This window comes from Colletotrichum siamense (assembly GCF_013390195.1).
Source record: "Colletotrichum siamense strain Cg363 chromosome Unknown KSG_Cg363_contig03, whole genome shotgun sequence".
Taxonomy (NCBI): domain Eukaryota; kingdom Fungi; phylum Ascomycota; class Sordariomycetes; order Glomerellales; family Glomerellaceae; genus Colletotrichum; species Colletotrichum siamense.
The window spans coordinates 4216679-4231504 of NW_023501016.1; the positions used below are offsets into that span (position 1 = coordinate 4216679).

The 14826-nt window shown below is 55.1% G+C and overlaps 5 protein-coding genes across 5 annotated transcripts; 2 read left to right on the forward strand and 3 right to left on the reverse strand.

The window, feature by feature from the left end:
• Positions 1–520: 520 nt before the first annotated feature.
• GCN2 (eIF-2-alpha kinase GCN2) lies at positions 521–5611 on the reverse strand (the record flags this gene model as incomplete). Its single annotated transcript, XM_036636945.1, has 6 exons — positions 521–1237; positions 1290–1711; positions 1757–2759; positions 2809–3147; positions 3196–5337; positions 5399–5611. 6 exons carry the CDS (start codon positions 5609–5611, stop codon positions 521–523), a joined length of 4836 nt encoding a protein of 1611 aa, XP_036498279.1.
• A 799-nt stretch (positions 5612–6410) lies between these two features.
• On the forward strand, positions 6411–8438 carry CGCS363_v005097 (uncharacterized protein; the record flags this gene model as incomplete). The annotated part of the gene is made up of 1 exon (XM_036636946.1): positions 6411–8438. The coding sequence occupies one exon, from the start codon at positions 6411–6413 to the stop codon at positions 8436–8438; it is 2028 nt and encodes a 675-aa protein (XP_036498280.1).
• Positions 8439–8683: 245 nt separating this feature from the next.
• On the reverse strand, positions 8684–9450 carry CGCS363_v005098 (Imidazoleglycerol-phosphate dehydratase; the record flags this gene model as incomplete). Its single annotated transcript, XM_036636947.1, has 2 exons — positions 8684–9096; positions 9174–9450. 2 exons carry the CDS (start codon positions 9448–9450, stop codon positions 8684–8686), a joined length of 690 nt encoding a protein of 229 aa, XP_036498273.1.
• Positions 9451–10079: 629 nt separating this feature from the next.
• Positions 10080–11415, forward strand: Derl2-0 (Derlin-2; the record flags this gene model as incomplete). Its single annotated transcript, XM_036636948.1, has 3 exons — positions 10080–10126; positions 10203–10479; positions 10939–11415. The coding sequence occupies 3 exons, from the start codon at positions 10080–10082 to the stop codon at positions 11413–11415; spliced, it is 801 nt and encodes a 266-aa protein (XP_036498274.1).
• Positions 11416–11660: 245 nt separating this feature from the next.
• On the reverse strand, positions 11661–13432 carry CGCS363_v005100 (uncharacterized protein; the record flags this gene model as incomplete). The annotated part of the gene is made up of 3 exons (XM_036636949.1): positions 11661–12784; positions 12838–13086; positions 13147–13432. 3 exons carry the CDS (start codon positions 13430–13432, stop codon positions 11661–11663), a joined length of 1659 nt encoding a protein of 552 aa, XP_036497766.1.
• Positions 13433–14826: the final 1394 nt, after the last annotated feature.

Sequence of the window (14826 nt, forward strand, 5' to 3'; positions counted from 1 at the left end):
AAACCCTCTCCTCAGCGCTTCCTTCGACTGGAATCTTCCCTACTCGCCCGGAACTCAACTGCCTTCTCTAAAGGCAACAAGCTCCCGCAACTCTTATGGCTGCCGCCTCTGCCGCTACTAAGATCTGACACTGCGGCTGCCAGTCTGGGGTTTCGGTGCCTGCGCTTGGGAGTTTGCTTAATGCATGAAGCCAGCCTCCAACGACAAAGCGCCTGAGCAAACAGCGCCCTCGAGCCAGAAGGAGCCGAAAGACTCGATCCAAAGAGGCTTCCGTCCTAGTGCCTGCCGCCCACCCATGCAGCCCACAGAGGCTGACTTCAAACCACCCCTGCGTTTGTTCTGCAGGTGTGGTGCGTCGCCGCAAACTCACGATGCTGCTGCCCTGCTGTATGACATGACGCATTTGAAGCATGCACTTTGCCAATAATCCTGCGACAACGCCAAATATTGTTTTTCATTTCGTGTCAACTGCGACAATTATCCTCCTCATCCAAATCGACGATAGCCCTAAAACCTTTGATTATGCCCCAAGGTCATAGTAGATGCAGTTCCCCGTCCTGAAGTTGTAGATGAACGAATGCCGGCTGGCATTCCTCATCTCCCACGCCGCCTTTGACTTGACCATCTCGGCGTGGATCTCCCGCACGTACTTCTTCTCCGCCGTCGTCACGCTGTGCTCCAGCTTCCTCCAGCTCTCCGCGTCCGACAGGCACGTCTCCCTAATCATGTCCATGACCTGATCCGTCGTCTCTACGGCCAAGATGGGCCCGTCAAGGAACGAGTGCACCAGGCTCGCCGCGCTGAACTGAGCCTGCTCCACCACCGTCCGCCGGTTGAACTTCTTGCTCCGCGTCCCCGCCACCATCACCCGCACATCCTGCTCGTGCTCGATGACCGGCGTCGACTCGGCTTGCTGCTGTACGCCACGCATCTTGACTACCGCTTTGGAGTCGCGCTCGCGCATCTCGCCCCGCAGCCACGACAGCAGCTGCGCGATCGGCAGGTCGACGTCCGGCGTGTCCTTCTTGTCCATCGTCTTGACCTTGACGATGGCGTCCTGCTTGATGATGACGATCCAGCAGTAGCCCTCGTCGCGGTTGCGGGCCAGCAGGTCTTCCGGTGATCGCGCGTCTTTGGCGAGCTCCGCGCTGATGCCGTTCGCCCAGAGCGTCTGCAGGATTTCTATTCCCATGGATCGCAGGATCGCAGCGTCAAAACTGGCGACAAGCGCATCACACTGAGAAGAAGTTAGCAACCTGATAAGAAAAATGCTCGCTGCTTTGGCCTACTCTTCGAGCGTTGTGGAAGATATTATTGGTATCTTCCTCCGTCTTCTTGAGAAACGCTTTGCCGCTCGTCTTGGGCACCCTAGATAGCTTCTCCCAGTTGAGGTTGAAGCCCACGGCGTGCCGTTCTTCGTAATGGCTGCCGATTCTGGGCCGTTTCTCTCTGATAAGACTGTCATACCGGCCACCGGCGGCAAATACGTCTTTGACTTTCTTGTCGTAGACGCAGGAAAACATAATTCCTCCCGTGTAGAAGCTTTCCTTGAGACTGTTAAGAGGGGTGACATAAATCTTGCTTGCGACTCCGAGTCGCTTGGCATATTCCGAGACTTCTTTCAGATGAGCCAGAGTTGATGACGCTCTTCGATACATGTCTGTCCCCTCAAAGATTGACTTCAACTTGGAAAACGCCTTGGAGGGGGTGTCTAAACCGAATTAGCTTCATCCGTGTTCTGTAAGGATTGACATACCTCTGAAGTCGAAGCGTTGCAACTCATCGACGCTCGTAGCCGACAAGCCAACAATAGGAGACCGTAATTGCACCCTGATCTTCTGCCAAGTTTGGCTGTGAATGTTCAGGTTACTGAGAATGTCAGCAGCAGCTCTCCGCGATACGGGATCTACACGGCAGTGGTCAAAGATCAACTGCAACAGATCCGAGTGTCCCAGATGGAAGCACATCTGGCTTGACGACAAGGACGGAAAAACGGCAATGATCTCGTCAAGAACCTTGATGACCTCCGCTTCTTTGAGGGCCAGGTCCAGGGTATCAGTTGTGACGATGTCAAAGTCGACCTCGCCAAGCATCAGAGGCTGGCCCGTGTCGTTTCTATCGCGGAAGACGTTGCCGAAGGTGAATATTCTCTGCACACTCGCGCTTCCGCTGGCCTTTGCCAGCATTCTTGCATGACCCATGGTAAGATCAAATGGCAGCTGGAGCACCATTCCGTTCGCATCCAGCAGCTTCACGGCGTTTGAGTCGTTGTAGTGGGAGGAGCGAGGGTACAGGCAGTTCCGTTGGCACTCGAGTGCCCCGTGCCGACGAAAGATGTCTATCAGTGTTGCCTTGACGGTACTTAGGTTCACCAAGTCCGTCTCGCCGGGACTCGTCTCGTTCATGTCCCACGCATAGTCTTTCGCCTGCTCCACTGGTCGCGCAAACAAGGTCGACAGCATCTTTTTGTAGTACGGCGAGCTAGGATCCGCAAGACCGGCGAGAGTGCGCCTGATGGTTTCGCTTTCCATCTGGACAGGCAATTTTCCGCTCTGCAGTAGCTCAGCGCTGGAAGGACGTTCCTTTGGGTTGTGTGTTAATAGAGAAGTGACGATCTCGGTTTGTATCTTGTCGGCTGGCCTGAAGTCTGATGGAAGCACCGGGGGTGATTGACGAAGCTGCTCAATCACCATGGCTCTCTGCATGCCTAGCATGGGTTGGTAGCACATTTCGAAGAAGATAATTCCAAGCGAGTACATCTACGTACTGGTTAGCATCTTCAGTTGAAACCTGGTCAAGAGCTCTTACATCGACCTTGGAACTGTACATTCCTTGTGAACCAGACCGCACCTCCGGAGCCGCATACGATGTTGTACCGATGCTTCTGGTGATGTCGTCCGATTCCATGGCATTTGGAAGGCTTCTGTCAACAGCGAATTGGCCGCTCGTGGCCAGACCAAAGTCTCCAATCTTGACATTATCCGTCCCATCGCTGCTATGGGCGATGAAGACATTTTCAGGTTTAAGATCTCGATGAACAATGCTAAGACCATGAATATGAGCAAGGCCTTCGAGTATTTGTCGGAATAAGCGCCATATCTCAGGGGTATTTTGATACAGCTTTCGGGTGATCAAATCGCGAAGTGTCTACCCGTGGTCAGCGAAAAACATGTTAGATGTGAAGACAGAACTCACTCGTTTCTCACAGTACTCCATAGAAATGTAGAGGATGGTTCTGAAGGGCCGCTGAGATCTGGCTCTAGCATGCGCTCGAACATGCCCGACAGCCCGGTTGCTGTCCTCTTCCTCAGATTCACTGTCTTCCTCTGAGTCGTCTTCATCCTCCTCATCGTCGTCGTCTTCTTCCTCTTCGGAATCGTCGTAGCCGAACTCAATTTGTGGGTGGCTCGACGACATGAAGTCCAGTCCTCCAGTACTCGTAGCGAAGTGAATCGCTGGGCTCTGGGAAATGGTGTCTTTGGAGTCCTCCGTTGCGTCCTCCGTGGAGGTGTCACCCTCGGTATCCGACTGGTCCGCAATCTCCTCAACCCAAGTATTATAGTAACGAACCACGGCTGGGTGACTCAGCTGGGATAGAAGTCGGACCTCTTTCAGGATTTCTGTGAGACTGGCCTGCGACCGCTGGCTAACCTTTTTGATGGCGTAGATCTGTCCGTCAAGCTTTTTCCGAGCCTTGACAACCTCTCCGAAGCCTCCTTTTCCTAGACGGCCTTCTTCATCAAAGTCCTCCCGGTAACGTGATGAGGTGGTTCCCCTGTTCGTTAAGATTCCTCTGTTCGTTGACTCGCGCCTAAGCCTCGGTGGCATGGGTGACAAAGAGCCGAGGGAATGGTAGCTCGACATGATGGCAGTGTTGTCTTCCACCACCACCGGCGCGTCTGTGGCAAGAAACTCGCTTGAGCCGAGCTCGAAAGCGCGAGGTCTCTTCTTAGGGTCCATCTTGAAGAGTTTTGTGACCAACTCGTGCAATGGTTTTGAAAGAGATAGAGAATCGAAAACATCAGTCGGCGATCGATACTTCTGGGGGACGTCAAGCCCAAAGATCATCTGCAGGAAGACGAGGCCAAAGTCCCAGATGTCCGTCTTCGCTGTATAATGCGGCTTCGATAGGGTTGCAATCTCGGGTGGCAGCCAGTAGGCAGATTTGGCAGAGCTTAGGCCAGGTGGTGCCTGTCCTTTCGAAGAGATATTGTGCAATTCTCTCTGATAGCTTGCATCAGACAACTTTGGTACCACCTCCCCAGTTTGCTCTCTGAAAAGCAGGATATTCCCTGGGTGAATATCTTGATGCACAAGCGACTTGTTGTGGAGGAAGTTCAAGGCATCCAAGAGGTCCCTCGTCCAAGCGCGCACCTTACTGGTGTCTAGACGATCAGCAAGATCCAGCAACTCGGCTAGAGACCCCTTTTCAGCGCTAGGGGTAAGGACGCTGACGGTCCAGAGATGCGACGAAGACTTCTCTGCGTTGTTCTTCTCCTGCTCCACTCTGAAGTCCAGAACCTCAAGCAAGTTTCGATGGCGAACCTGTTTCAGCGTCTCAAGCTGGTTCTCTAGGGACTGGACCTGCTTCTTGAAAACAGCAATGTCCTTTGTGGCAGGACGCAAAGTCGTCTCCTTCAGGGCCAAGTTGGGGCATTCTTGGCCACTGGGGACGATGGGCCAGACAGAATAGACGGAAGAAAGGGGACCTTTTGCGACCTCAGACTTTCCGAAGACAGCCTGGAATGAGATGATATTTCCAGTCTTGTCTGTAGTCTGACAGGGACGATCGAAGACGATGCGCCCGCTCTCGGTACCGTTTATCCCGCCCATGGTGCTAAGCGGCGACATCCCGTTGGGGTTTTTCTTCTTGCGTGACTCCTTGGCCTTCTCTTTCTGGCGCTTAAGTTCAACTTGCAGCAGGCCGCCAAGTACTCTCTCTTCCTCCTTGCTCTCTTCCTCTTTCTTCCGCTCCTCCTCTTCTTTCTGTTCCTGTGCTAGTTTGGCAAGAAATGCTTCGTGAGTGGCCCTCTCTTCTTCAAGTGAGGGCAACTCACGACCTTTCGCCTTGGCTTGCGCGGCGTCTTCCAAGATGTCTCTCAGTCCTTCAACAATACGATCTACCATCTCCTGCTCCTCAGTGGCGAAGACCCTTGGCTGTATCTCGAGGTACTTCTGAAGTTTGAACAGCACGACCTCACGAAGGTCGCCGGTATCTTTTAAAGTCAACAGTGGTGGGCTTTTAGGATACGTGGCTGTCATTACGACGCTCAGTGTGACAGCGAAGTCTTCATCTGAAGAAGCCCTGATGCGAACGTCGAACGCAGGTTCTGATTTCTAGTGAGGTATCAGCACTGCTTTTGCGCCGGTGAGTCGCTATCGACGATGACGTCTTTACCTTCCAAGCACTCTGCGTTTCTGCATGCTTCACGAAGTCCTCCCCGTACATGGATTCCAGAACGATGAGTTCGTTCTGCTGGAGCTCCTCATATTCGGTTTTTCTGGTTCTCTCGGGACTCCTGGGTTTGAGTCCCGGGAAACTTGAGTCATCTTTTTTCTTAGTCGGTAGGTTGACGGGCTTGTTCCACACCCCGGATGATTTCGACGCCATATCGTAACGACGAGAAAAGGCTTGACAAATCACCACAGCATAAGCCGTGATAATCCGTTAAGGGTAAGCCATGTTGTTCTGCAATATCGTGGTAATCTGGTTCAAAAGTATGTGTTGATGATGGTCTAAAAAAGGAAAAAAGGCAAACGAATTTCAGCTGACCGGGTTGAAGCGCCACCAGGCATCGACCGCTATTCGCCTTGCTTGATGCGCTGTCACAGTACGGCTGTTTAGGCGTACGTCAAGTGGGGGTTGACAGCGACAGCTGGTGCCCCTCACTGATGACGCCCATGGCCTCAGGGGTCCTTCCATCGGGGATTGGGAGCCAGAGGTCTGGACAGAAACGCTAGCGAGGGGCGAAGAACGCTAGGCACCGTGATGGCACCGTACGCGAACTGTATGGGGCAGGCGGAGGAAGGACGAACCACGGACGCGCCATCCACATGCGGTAACAAAGTAAACAACCAAATTCGACATGGAACCACATCCGTTCGCCGCGGTCAGATCACCAACTACAAACTAATTAAAAACCCTCCAACACGCCAGCGCAGGTAATGCGATCGCTTTGGGCGAGCATTGCGGACTTGCTACACGCCACGGCCAGCAAGTGAACCAATTCCTCCGCGCTTTCAACCTTCATTGCGGACATCATTCATTCCCCACGAAAGCAAGGATGCTGGGCTGGGTACTTAGGCGAGGATTGGAGGGCGCGTCTGGAGGAAACAGAGCACAAGCAGGCGGAGGAGGTACATATCACCAACACCAACACCAGACACACGATATGCCAGGTCAGACTAACATGGCAGCAGATGACACCACCCAGATCGAGCAACCAGACACGCCAGCGCCCGTCTTCGCCGCCCGAGCATTGAAAAGCGCAATCTTTGGCACTCCTGCCCGAGACGACGATCGCGACCACCGTGCCGCCGGCATGTCGCGTAACAGGAACGTAGACGACTCCGAAACCGAGTCGCGTACACCGGTGAAGCAGCCACAGGGCATTTTGCTCACTCCCGGCACCGGTACTTCTCGACGAAAACGCGTCTCGTTTGGACACGATGTTTTGGACAAAGGCGGCCTCAAGAAAGGCAAGGGAAAAGATACGGACGACAAGCCTGGAAAGTTCCCCAGCAGCTTCGATAGCGCAGGCGACTCGGCAAGCAAGCGGACGAAGCTGACCGAGGCAATGGAGAACTCCCGCAAAGGGAAGGCGCTCAGCAGCTCGCGAGAGACGCAGCAAACCCAGCAGGCGCGTCTCCAACCTCAACCAGTGCGGAATGACGATGCAGAGGACGAATGGGAGGAAGCCGATGAGGACCAATGCACTCATGACATGACGATTGATCTTAATGAGCCTCATTCGCGTTCAGGAAAGTACTGGAAGTCGGAATTCGAGCAGTATCACCAGGACGCTAAAGCCGAGATGGAGAAACTGCTCAAATACAAGCAGCTGGCCAAGTCCTACGCCAAGCTGAAAGACGCCGAGGCTATCGACCTGAATGTGAAGCTCAAGGAAGAGCAGGACAGGGTGGCTCAGATGGAGCAGAAGATTGCCGAGATGGCGGCGCAAATAGCCGCAAAGCGCGTCAGCGGCGAAGAAAGAGACAATCCTCAGCTTATGAAGGACCTGGCGAAGCAGACTGCTGTTGCTGTCGAGTACAGGACCCAGGTCAAGGAGCTAGCGGCTCTGCTGGAGGGTCGCGACGATGACGGAGACCCCCATACGCGCAGACGACAGACAGCCTCTCCACGGACGCAGAGGACCCTTATGGAGACGCAGCGTGAGTTGAGGAAAGCCAGGTCTCAGGTTAAGGAGAACAACCAGATGAAGGAGGAAATCGAGAAACTCAAGTCCGACCTGCTGTTTGCCGAGCAGCGAGCGAACAAGTTGGCCGAGGAGAACAAGCGTTTGGCCGAGCAACAGTCTCTCCCAAATAAGACCAAGACAGCTTCATCTGCCGAGTTGGAAGAGCTGGAAGAGTTGCGGGAAGAATCACGCCAAAAAGATGAAGAGTTGCGCCGAATCAAAGCAGACTTTGACGCCTACAGAAAGGACGCTGAAGCCGCGCAAGAGGATACGAGACGCATCCTCGAGAAAGCCACCGACAAGATCAACGACCTGAAGAAGGAAGTGAAGACGCTCAAGGCGGCAGGGACTGTCGATGGACACAGGCCCAAGACGTCCGTCAGCTCATTGCCTGAGCGAGAGACTGTCGAGAAAGAGAGAGTGCATCGCAACCATGACAAAAACCGGTTCGATGTTGCTCCCGTGCCGATTCGTCGCACGTCGAATGACACGAGCTCCAAGCGGCGGAGTCTCGAAATTGTGGAATCCCTAGGCAGGAAGCTCAATCAGTCCAAGTCTCACAATCTTCGAGACAAGTACCATGAGGATGCCGGCTCTTACTCATCGGGAGAGGAAGACCTTGTCCAGGCGCGTCCCAAATCCGAAATCCTCTCCGGCAAGGTCACATTGGACAAGCCTAGATGGCGGCCATTCATTCCCAGGTCCCCTCGCAACAGAGCATACCTCGGATCCGAAATCAACGAGCGAATCGTCAGCTCAAGCGAAGTTCCCTCAGGCACCACACCCGCGCCCCGGCATAGGTTTGCATCCAAAGAGAACGACCCGCCCATCGACCTGCTTCAAGACCGATTTGCTCGACTTGGCATGCCTGAAGCCGATGCTAGCACCATGGCAGCAAACACGTCAAAGAGCACCCTGCCACCAGAGCGGCGAGCCGCGGCCATTGCACGAATTGAACAAAGAAAGGCTGAGAAGAGGCGCGCCTTGGCAGGCCTGAATAAGGAGAACATGAGACCTTGAAGATAGAATGACGGATAACTGCACAGGGGCGGCCATGTCCTCGCCCGTTTTGTTTGGAGTTTTGGTGTGCGTGGGAACAGAATTCAGGCATTGTACATATTGTACTGGTAATTTGTATACTGGGTAGCATGGTGTTCCGGGGTATCATACCAAGTCGGAGTATCTCTAATAAATCCGACAACATTTTCACCGCATTGCCCATTTTTACTTTTAGTCTTTTTACTTATTTTTGACGTCACCCGCGTTTATGCGCTCAGAGTTCCCTTGGTGCTAGGAACCTCACCCTCCTTACCAGCAACACGGCTCGTCGCCATCTTGACAGCCACGGCCAGGGCCTTGAAGGCGCTCTCGGCACGGTGGTGGTCGTTCTCTCCGTGCAGGCAGTGGACGTGCAGGGTGACTCTGGCGCCCTGGGCGAAGCTCTGCAGGCAGTGGGGAATCATCTCGCAGCTGAGGTCACCAATCTTTTCCCTCTTCAATCCGAGGTCGACGACGCTGTAGGGACGGTTCGAGAGGTCGATGACGGCGCGAGAGAGGGCCTCGTCGAGGGGAGCATAGGCGAAGCCGAAGCGGGCGAGGCCGGTCGCACTGCCAAGGGCGTTGGCGAAGGCGTATCCGAGGGCTATGCAGACGTCTTCGGCGGTGTGGTGGTCATCAACTGTTTTGCGCGAGTGCCATGTAAGCGAGGGGATGTTCACGATGGTGGGCGAGGAAACGGAGAGGGAGGTGACGAACTGTGCAGGTCGCCCTTGCAGATCAGGGCCAGACTCCAGCCAGCGTGCTTGGAGAGGGCATGGAGCATGTGATCGAGGAAGCCGATGCCCGTGTTGACGCTGATGGTCTGGGACTTGCTGGACTGGGAGGCGTGGCCGTCACCGAGGGCCGCGGTGAGTCTCGAGTCGGTATCGGGTGGGAATGCCCCGCCATCCAGGTTGATGGCAAGCTGGATCTTGGTCTCGTTCGTGTCGCGAGCGAGAGCGGCCCATCTGGGAGGGTGGGAGGTCGACGACATTTTGCAGGGTTTTTTTGGAGGAATACTCTCAGACTGGTTCGCGGAAAGGAGATGTTCTTGGAGACGTCGTGGATTTTCCAAGAATATTTCAGCACTTTTTTTCCTGAGTCACTAATCTTCAAACGCCGCCGTCGGAGCTCTCAGTACACTAATGGTGGCGGTCGACGTGGGGTGGCATTGGCCAATTGCAACGCGGTAACTGTCAGCGACCTTCACCACCCGACGTTCTCAGCACGAATGTCCCGGCGCGCGTCGCCCACCATTCAGGGCGGTTTTCACCGCTTGGGCGTGCCCCACCACCGAGCCCCAGCGGCAGAAAAACGAGTTGAAAAGCCCGAGGCTGAGGGCGCTTCTTTGTCTTTCCAGCTTAATAAATCCCTTCCTCCAGAGGACACGGGTTCAAACGATGAACCAACACATCAGCGCCACAGCCTGGTGTCTCTGATTGGTCCTCTTCCACACCACCTGCAGATAGAAAAAAAGAGGGTTCCTCTTACTTCTGCACGGCCTGCCATCTGCAACCTTGCTATCCCGCAACTCATCGAAACCTCACTTTCCTGCTTATTTCACCATTCGCATTGGAAAACACACATTAACCCTTTACTTTTGGGGTCGTGTACTGAGACAAGATGTCGGAGATGCTGGATGCCTACTGGCAGGCGCCGCCCATCGCAAGGTAAGCTCCTCACTTCATCCTCACCCCATCTCATCACCACCTCTCACCTTCACGATGCTAACTTGAGCCCCCTCAGAACCCTTGCGACGGCCGCCTTCGTCACGTCTGTCTCTGTCGTCCTAGGCTTCTTGAGCCCGTACTGGTTCATCTTCATGCCGGACTACCTGTTCAAGATTCCGCCGCAGATCTGGCGCCTGGGCACCAACTTCCTGCTCACGGGTCCCCAGCTCGGCCTGCTGTTTGACACGTACTTCCTCTACACCTACCTGACCGCCCTCGAGGTCGGCAACCCCCGCTTCCCCAGGCGCGAGGATGTCGTCTGGTACCTCATGTTTGTGTGCACTGTTATCACGGTAAGTTACTTGTCGTCACTGCCTTGCTGCCACGGCAGCCTGTCCTTGCCCAACACGTCCATCATTGTGTGGAAAGTTCCTCCCATGTATCACATCCGCGAAAGAAGCGCTCGCGAAGAGAAGAAAAGTCTTCTGCACCTCTTATATCTGCCCGCACAGTGGATTCCCACAGCTGTAGCGGTTCCTGGAACAGAGGGAGATTACCCTCACGGCGCGGTACAGTCCACCTCAATTCGCTTTAGGACTGTACTCGTGGCGTGGGCATGGTGGGATGTCTATGGATGGCTCGGGTAGCGTTCAATGCTGCTCGAGTGGTTTTCTTAGCGCCCTACATTTTACCACCCAATACCCTGGGTTTTTGTTTTCATCTGTCGTTCCGTTCATCATGACACCATTTCCATCATCAAATGAAGATGAAATCGCTCGCCGTAGAAAACAAAGCGCTAATATCGCACACAGGCGCTCTGCACCTACCTCATGGGCGGAGGAGCCTTCCTGCCGGCTTTGATTCTCGCCATGTGCCGCACCGTCACGCAGGACCAGCGCGGGATGAAGGCAAACTTCTACTTTGTCACCATTCCCGCCCAGCTGACGCCCTTCTGCATGATGCTCGTCTCCCTCCTCTTCCCTGGTGGCTACTACAACTTCATGCTCCAGCTCATGGGCTTCCTGGCCGCCCACCTGTACGACTTCCTCTCCCGCATCTGGCCCGAGTTCAGCGGCGGCCGCAACCTGATCCCCGCACCCGCGTTCCTGTCCAGGCTGGTTACCACACCGCGCTTCTACCGCCGCGACTATGGCACCGCCGTGAACAACAGCGGCCGCGCCCCCGCGGGAGGCCAGTCCTCGGGCAGCAGCACCGGCGCCTCTCTGGGCAACGGACCCCTTCCCGACTCGTGGAGGACGAGAGGCCCTGGACGCCGTCTGGGTGAATAAGAGGCGGTAAAACAGCGCGCTGTACGATAGATGTGTCAGATACCACATTTTTTGCATCCATTGCAGAGCATTCCTCGGAGTTGCATTACGAATAATATTGTATTCGTCCTTGAGTTTCTTATCACTCGTTGACAGTTTGGTCTCTTTAACGCCGTGAACCCAATTCGCTCATTAAAATACAAAAAGCCGATCTGTAAGTACTCCGAACCTCGGTCATGACATTCATCGTCGTGACATTACTTTCCTCATCCGTAGAGCGTGCTCTTGCCACTGCGGATGGGCATGTCGCCCTCATACGTCTCGGGGTCCTCCCTGGCCGGCGCGACGTTCGAAATGACGGTATGTCCGGCCAACGGCTTATCCTGAAATCTATCCTCGTGGACCGCAATCGGCTGCGATATTTGCATGTTTCCGGTCTCGCCCTTGTCTGCTATCGGCGTCGCGTCTTGGACTGTGATCTGAGGCGGGGAGTACTTCTTCGGCACCCGCATGCGTCGCACCGAGGGGATGGATATTGACGGTATCTTGATGGATGTCTTCCGGGCTGGCGGAGGCCCAGGGGGCGGCGGTGGGAGGTTGCCCATGATGGGCGCTGCGGAGCTCAGGTTCTCGTGGTGTGATTCGTTCGACCTCCTCGGTGAGGGCGTCCGCGACATGGCGGCGGCCGGTGGGGGTCTAATTGGTATTGTGCCTTCTTCGCTGACGGCGTTGAGGTATGTCTGCAGGGCGTACGAGTCTGGTGTATTTGTTCTCCGGACATTGGGCGGCGTGGGTGTTATGGCGCCGCCGCGGGTCGACTGCCTGCTCATGGCTCGGGGGATATAGGCCGGGTGAGTGGGGAGCGCGCTGCCGAGGCCGTGGTGGCTGGAGCGAGGATCGAAGTTGTAGTGGGCCATCTCGCGTCCGAGCTGGGCTTCTTGCTCCATCTGGTCGTAGTAGTCGGCATTGTTGAAGTGTTGCTTCTCCTGCAGCTCGTAGTTGTACGAGTTGATGGAAGAGGACTTCTTGTGGTCCGCGATTGGCATGTAGGGGCTTCTGTTGATCGCGGTGAAGGAGCTGGCATGGCTCCTGGGCAGCTGGGGCGGAAAGTCGGGCTCCGCAGTCTGCGCTCTTGCTTTTCGTTGCTTGCGGCAGTGGATGATGAAGAGGCAGATGGCGCCGACGAAGACCAGGCCGCCGCCTACGGCGATGCCTACGATGGTGCCGGTGGTCATTGTCGTTGAAGAGGCGCCGCCGTCGCCTGGGAGGGTTGCGTTTGTTGCCGGTTCGGTGATGTTTACCGCATTATCCGAGAACAGCTGGCCAGTCAGGCCGACGATGTTACCGTCGGCTGGCTTCTGTTGGCAACCAGCTTTGAGCGCAATCAAGACTGGGGTCATGGATCAGCATGTTTTCAGGGCAGTGTGTTTGCGTGGAACTGACAGTTGGAAAGATAGCTCTGGCTATCGCTGGACTGCAAACACTTGGCACAGGGCCACCAGCTGTTCGAGAATTTGTCGCCGTCGGCTGTGCAGTAGTCGTATGAGGTGGCGGCGTCTGGAGTTGTGAGACCCGATGTCAGGGCGCTCTTGAGAGGCCTACAAGCACTGTTGATGATGCATGGAGAGTTGATGTGGCTGATGGCGTCGGGGAAGTCGAAGAGGCAAACGTCTACCGCATATCGAATGTTGTCTATCAGGCATGGTCAGCCAAAAACCCCCCTTCATTGCTTCCGAGATTGCAAGCTCTTACACAAGAACCAAGCCGCATCACTCGAAGCCCCCTTGGTTGCCTCGCTTTTCTGCAAGCAACTGACGCAGTTCTTGAATTTGATGCCCGTGCCGGTCGTGTGGTACTGATCGTTCTCACAAACAATGTCGGACGAGTTTGTGCCTGGTGTCGTGGCCTCGATTGTCGTTCCGTTCTGCCCACCCATGCACAACGCCGCACAATCCGAGCCGGGTGTGACTTCGAGCGCGAGTATGGCCGTAACAAGCGAGAATACGGCAAACAGATGCCACAGGGAGAAGGCGGCCATGGTTTGACTTTTGCCTCACAAGTCGAGGAGGGGCCGCAGAGGAATGGATAGGAGGAGGGAGGCGTTTAGATTAGGAGGAACGCGGATAACCTCGTAAGCATGGCAAATCACTCTTGTCATGTAACTCGGGAGATGTCAAGATGAGAGTCTCTTCCTTCCAAGAGGGTTGATGGCTATCTGGAAAGAAATCCAACACCCATCTCGAGGAGATTCCATGGTCCTCTGCGGGACTGATCGCACATATATTCCCGGAATTTCAGACGTAGCACTGCGGCACGGGCGATCTCCATGCAAGACAGGCAGGCGGCTCTGCATTGCAACTAGACATTGATCTATTTTTGCTGGTGTGTGGTGGTCTAGCAATCCAGCCAGCGGATGGCCGTAGGATGGAAGTCCCAAGACGGCAAAGCTCATATGGAGGTGCGTTTGCTTTCTCCAGATCGCCAGGCGGGGAGGATTTTCCGTAGAGCTGAGAATAGCAGCCAAGAAGTGAGCGGGTATATGCGAGTCCAATAAGATCGCGCGTAGCTGCGAACCCTTGGCTGGTGTAATCGCGCCCAGGCTGGAACTTGACGAATGGCGACGGGGGAAACGAGTCTCCTCAGCGCCAAACAAATGCACGTCAGGCCGGGATGTGAGGAAACGAACAGACGTAAGTGGCCAGAATTGAGAGACACACGGGAAGTTGAAACGGGGAAGAGAAGATTGAGTGGTCTTGCAGGCGCCGGCCATGAATGCGACCCTTTCCAGGACCCCTGCTCAACGAGCAAAGTGGAAATCAGCCATTTAGCGGCCGTCTTCCCGTCCGATAGACCCGCCTACTGGCAAGCTTGACTGAGCAAAAGACTGACGGGGGCGGGGAAATCAGACCACTTTGTTTTCTACCCTCACTCGTGGCCGAGATTGCCACGCGACCAGATCTTGGACCGGAGCGCCGAGTCTCTTTCGTCCTCTCGGCGTTCTGCCTTGTGTCGACGGAGCAGGTCGCCTGGCCAGGAAGATGGCCGACCTTGTCAAGCGGGGGATCATCTACCGGGCTTCCTCCGTGTCTGGCTTCTCTCAAATGCCACGTTCTAATCCGGTCCAATGACGCAGTCGTCTCTTCTGTCATGGACGGAAAGGTATCGAAGTTATCAGGACAAAGCCGGCTCGATCACGGTTGAATACCACCTGAAATCTCAACCACCACGGCCCAACGCGTCTATCAGCCAACTGCGAATGAAGCCGGCACACGATAGCTCTGCCGCTGCCGCGATAGTTTGGATGCAACTTTGGCCGAAAACGACTCTGATGGGTCAGGGCGAGCCACACCCACCAGGCGGCATTTTACGTAGCGGCGTAAGTGGTGCCCCCGTTGTGGTGCCAGGCAAACTCGTCACCTGCAGGCGAATTTC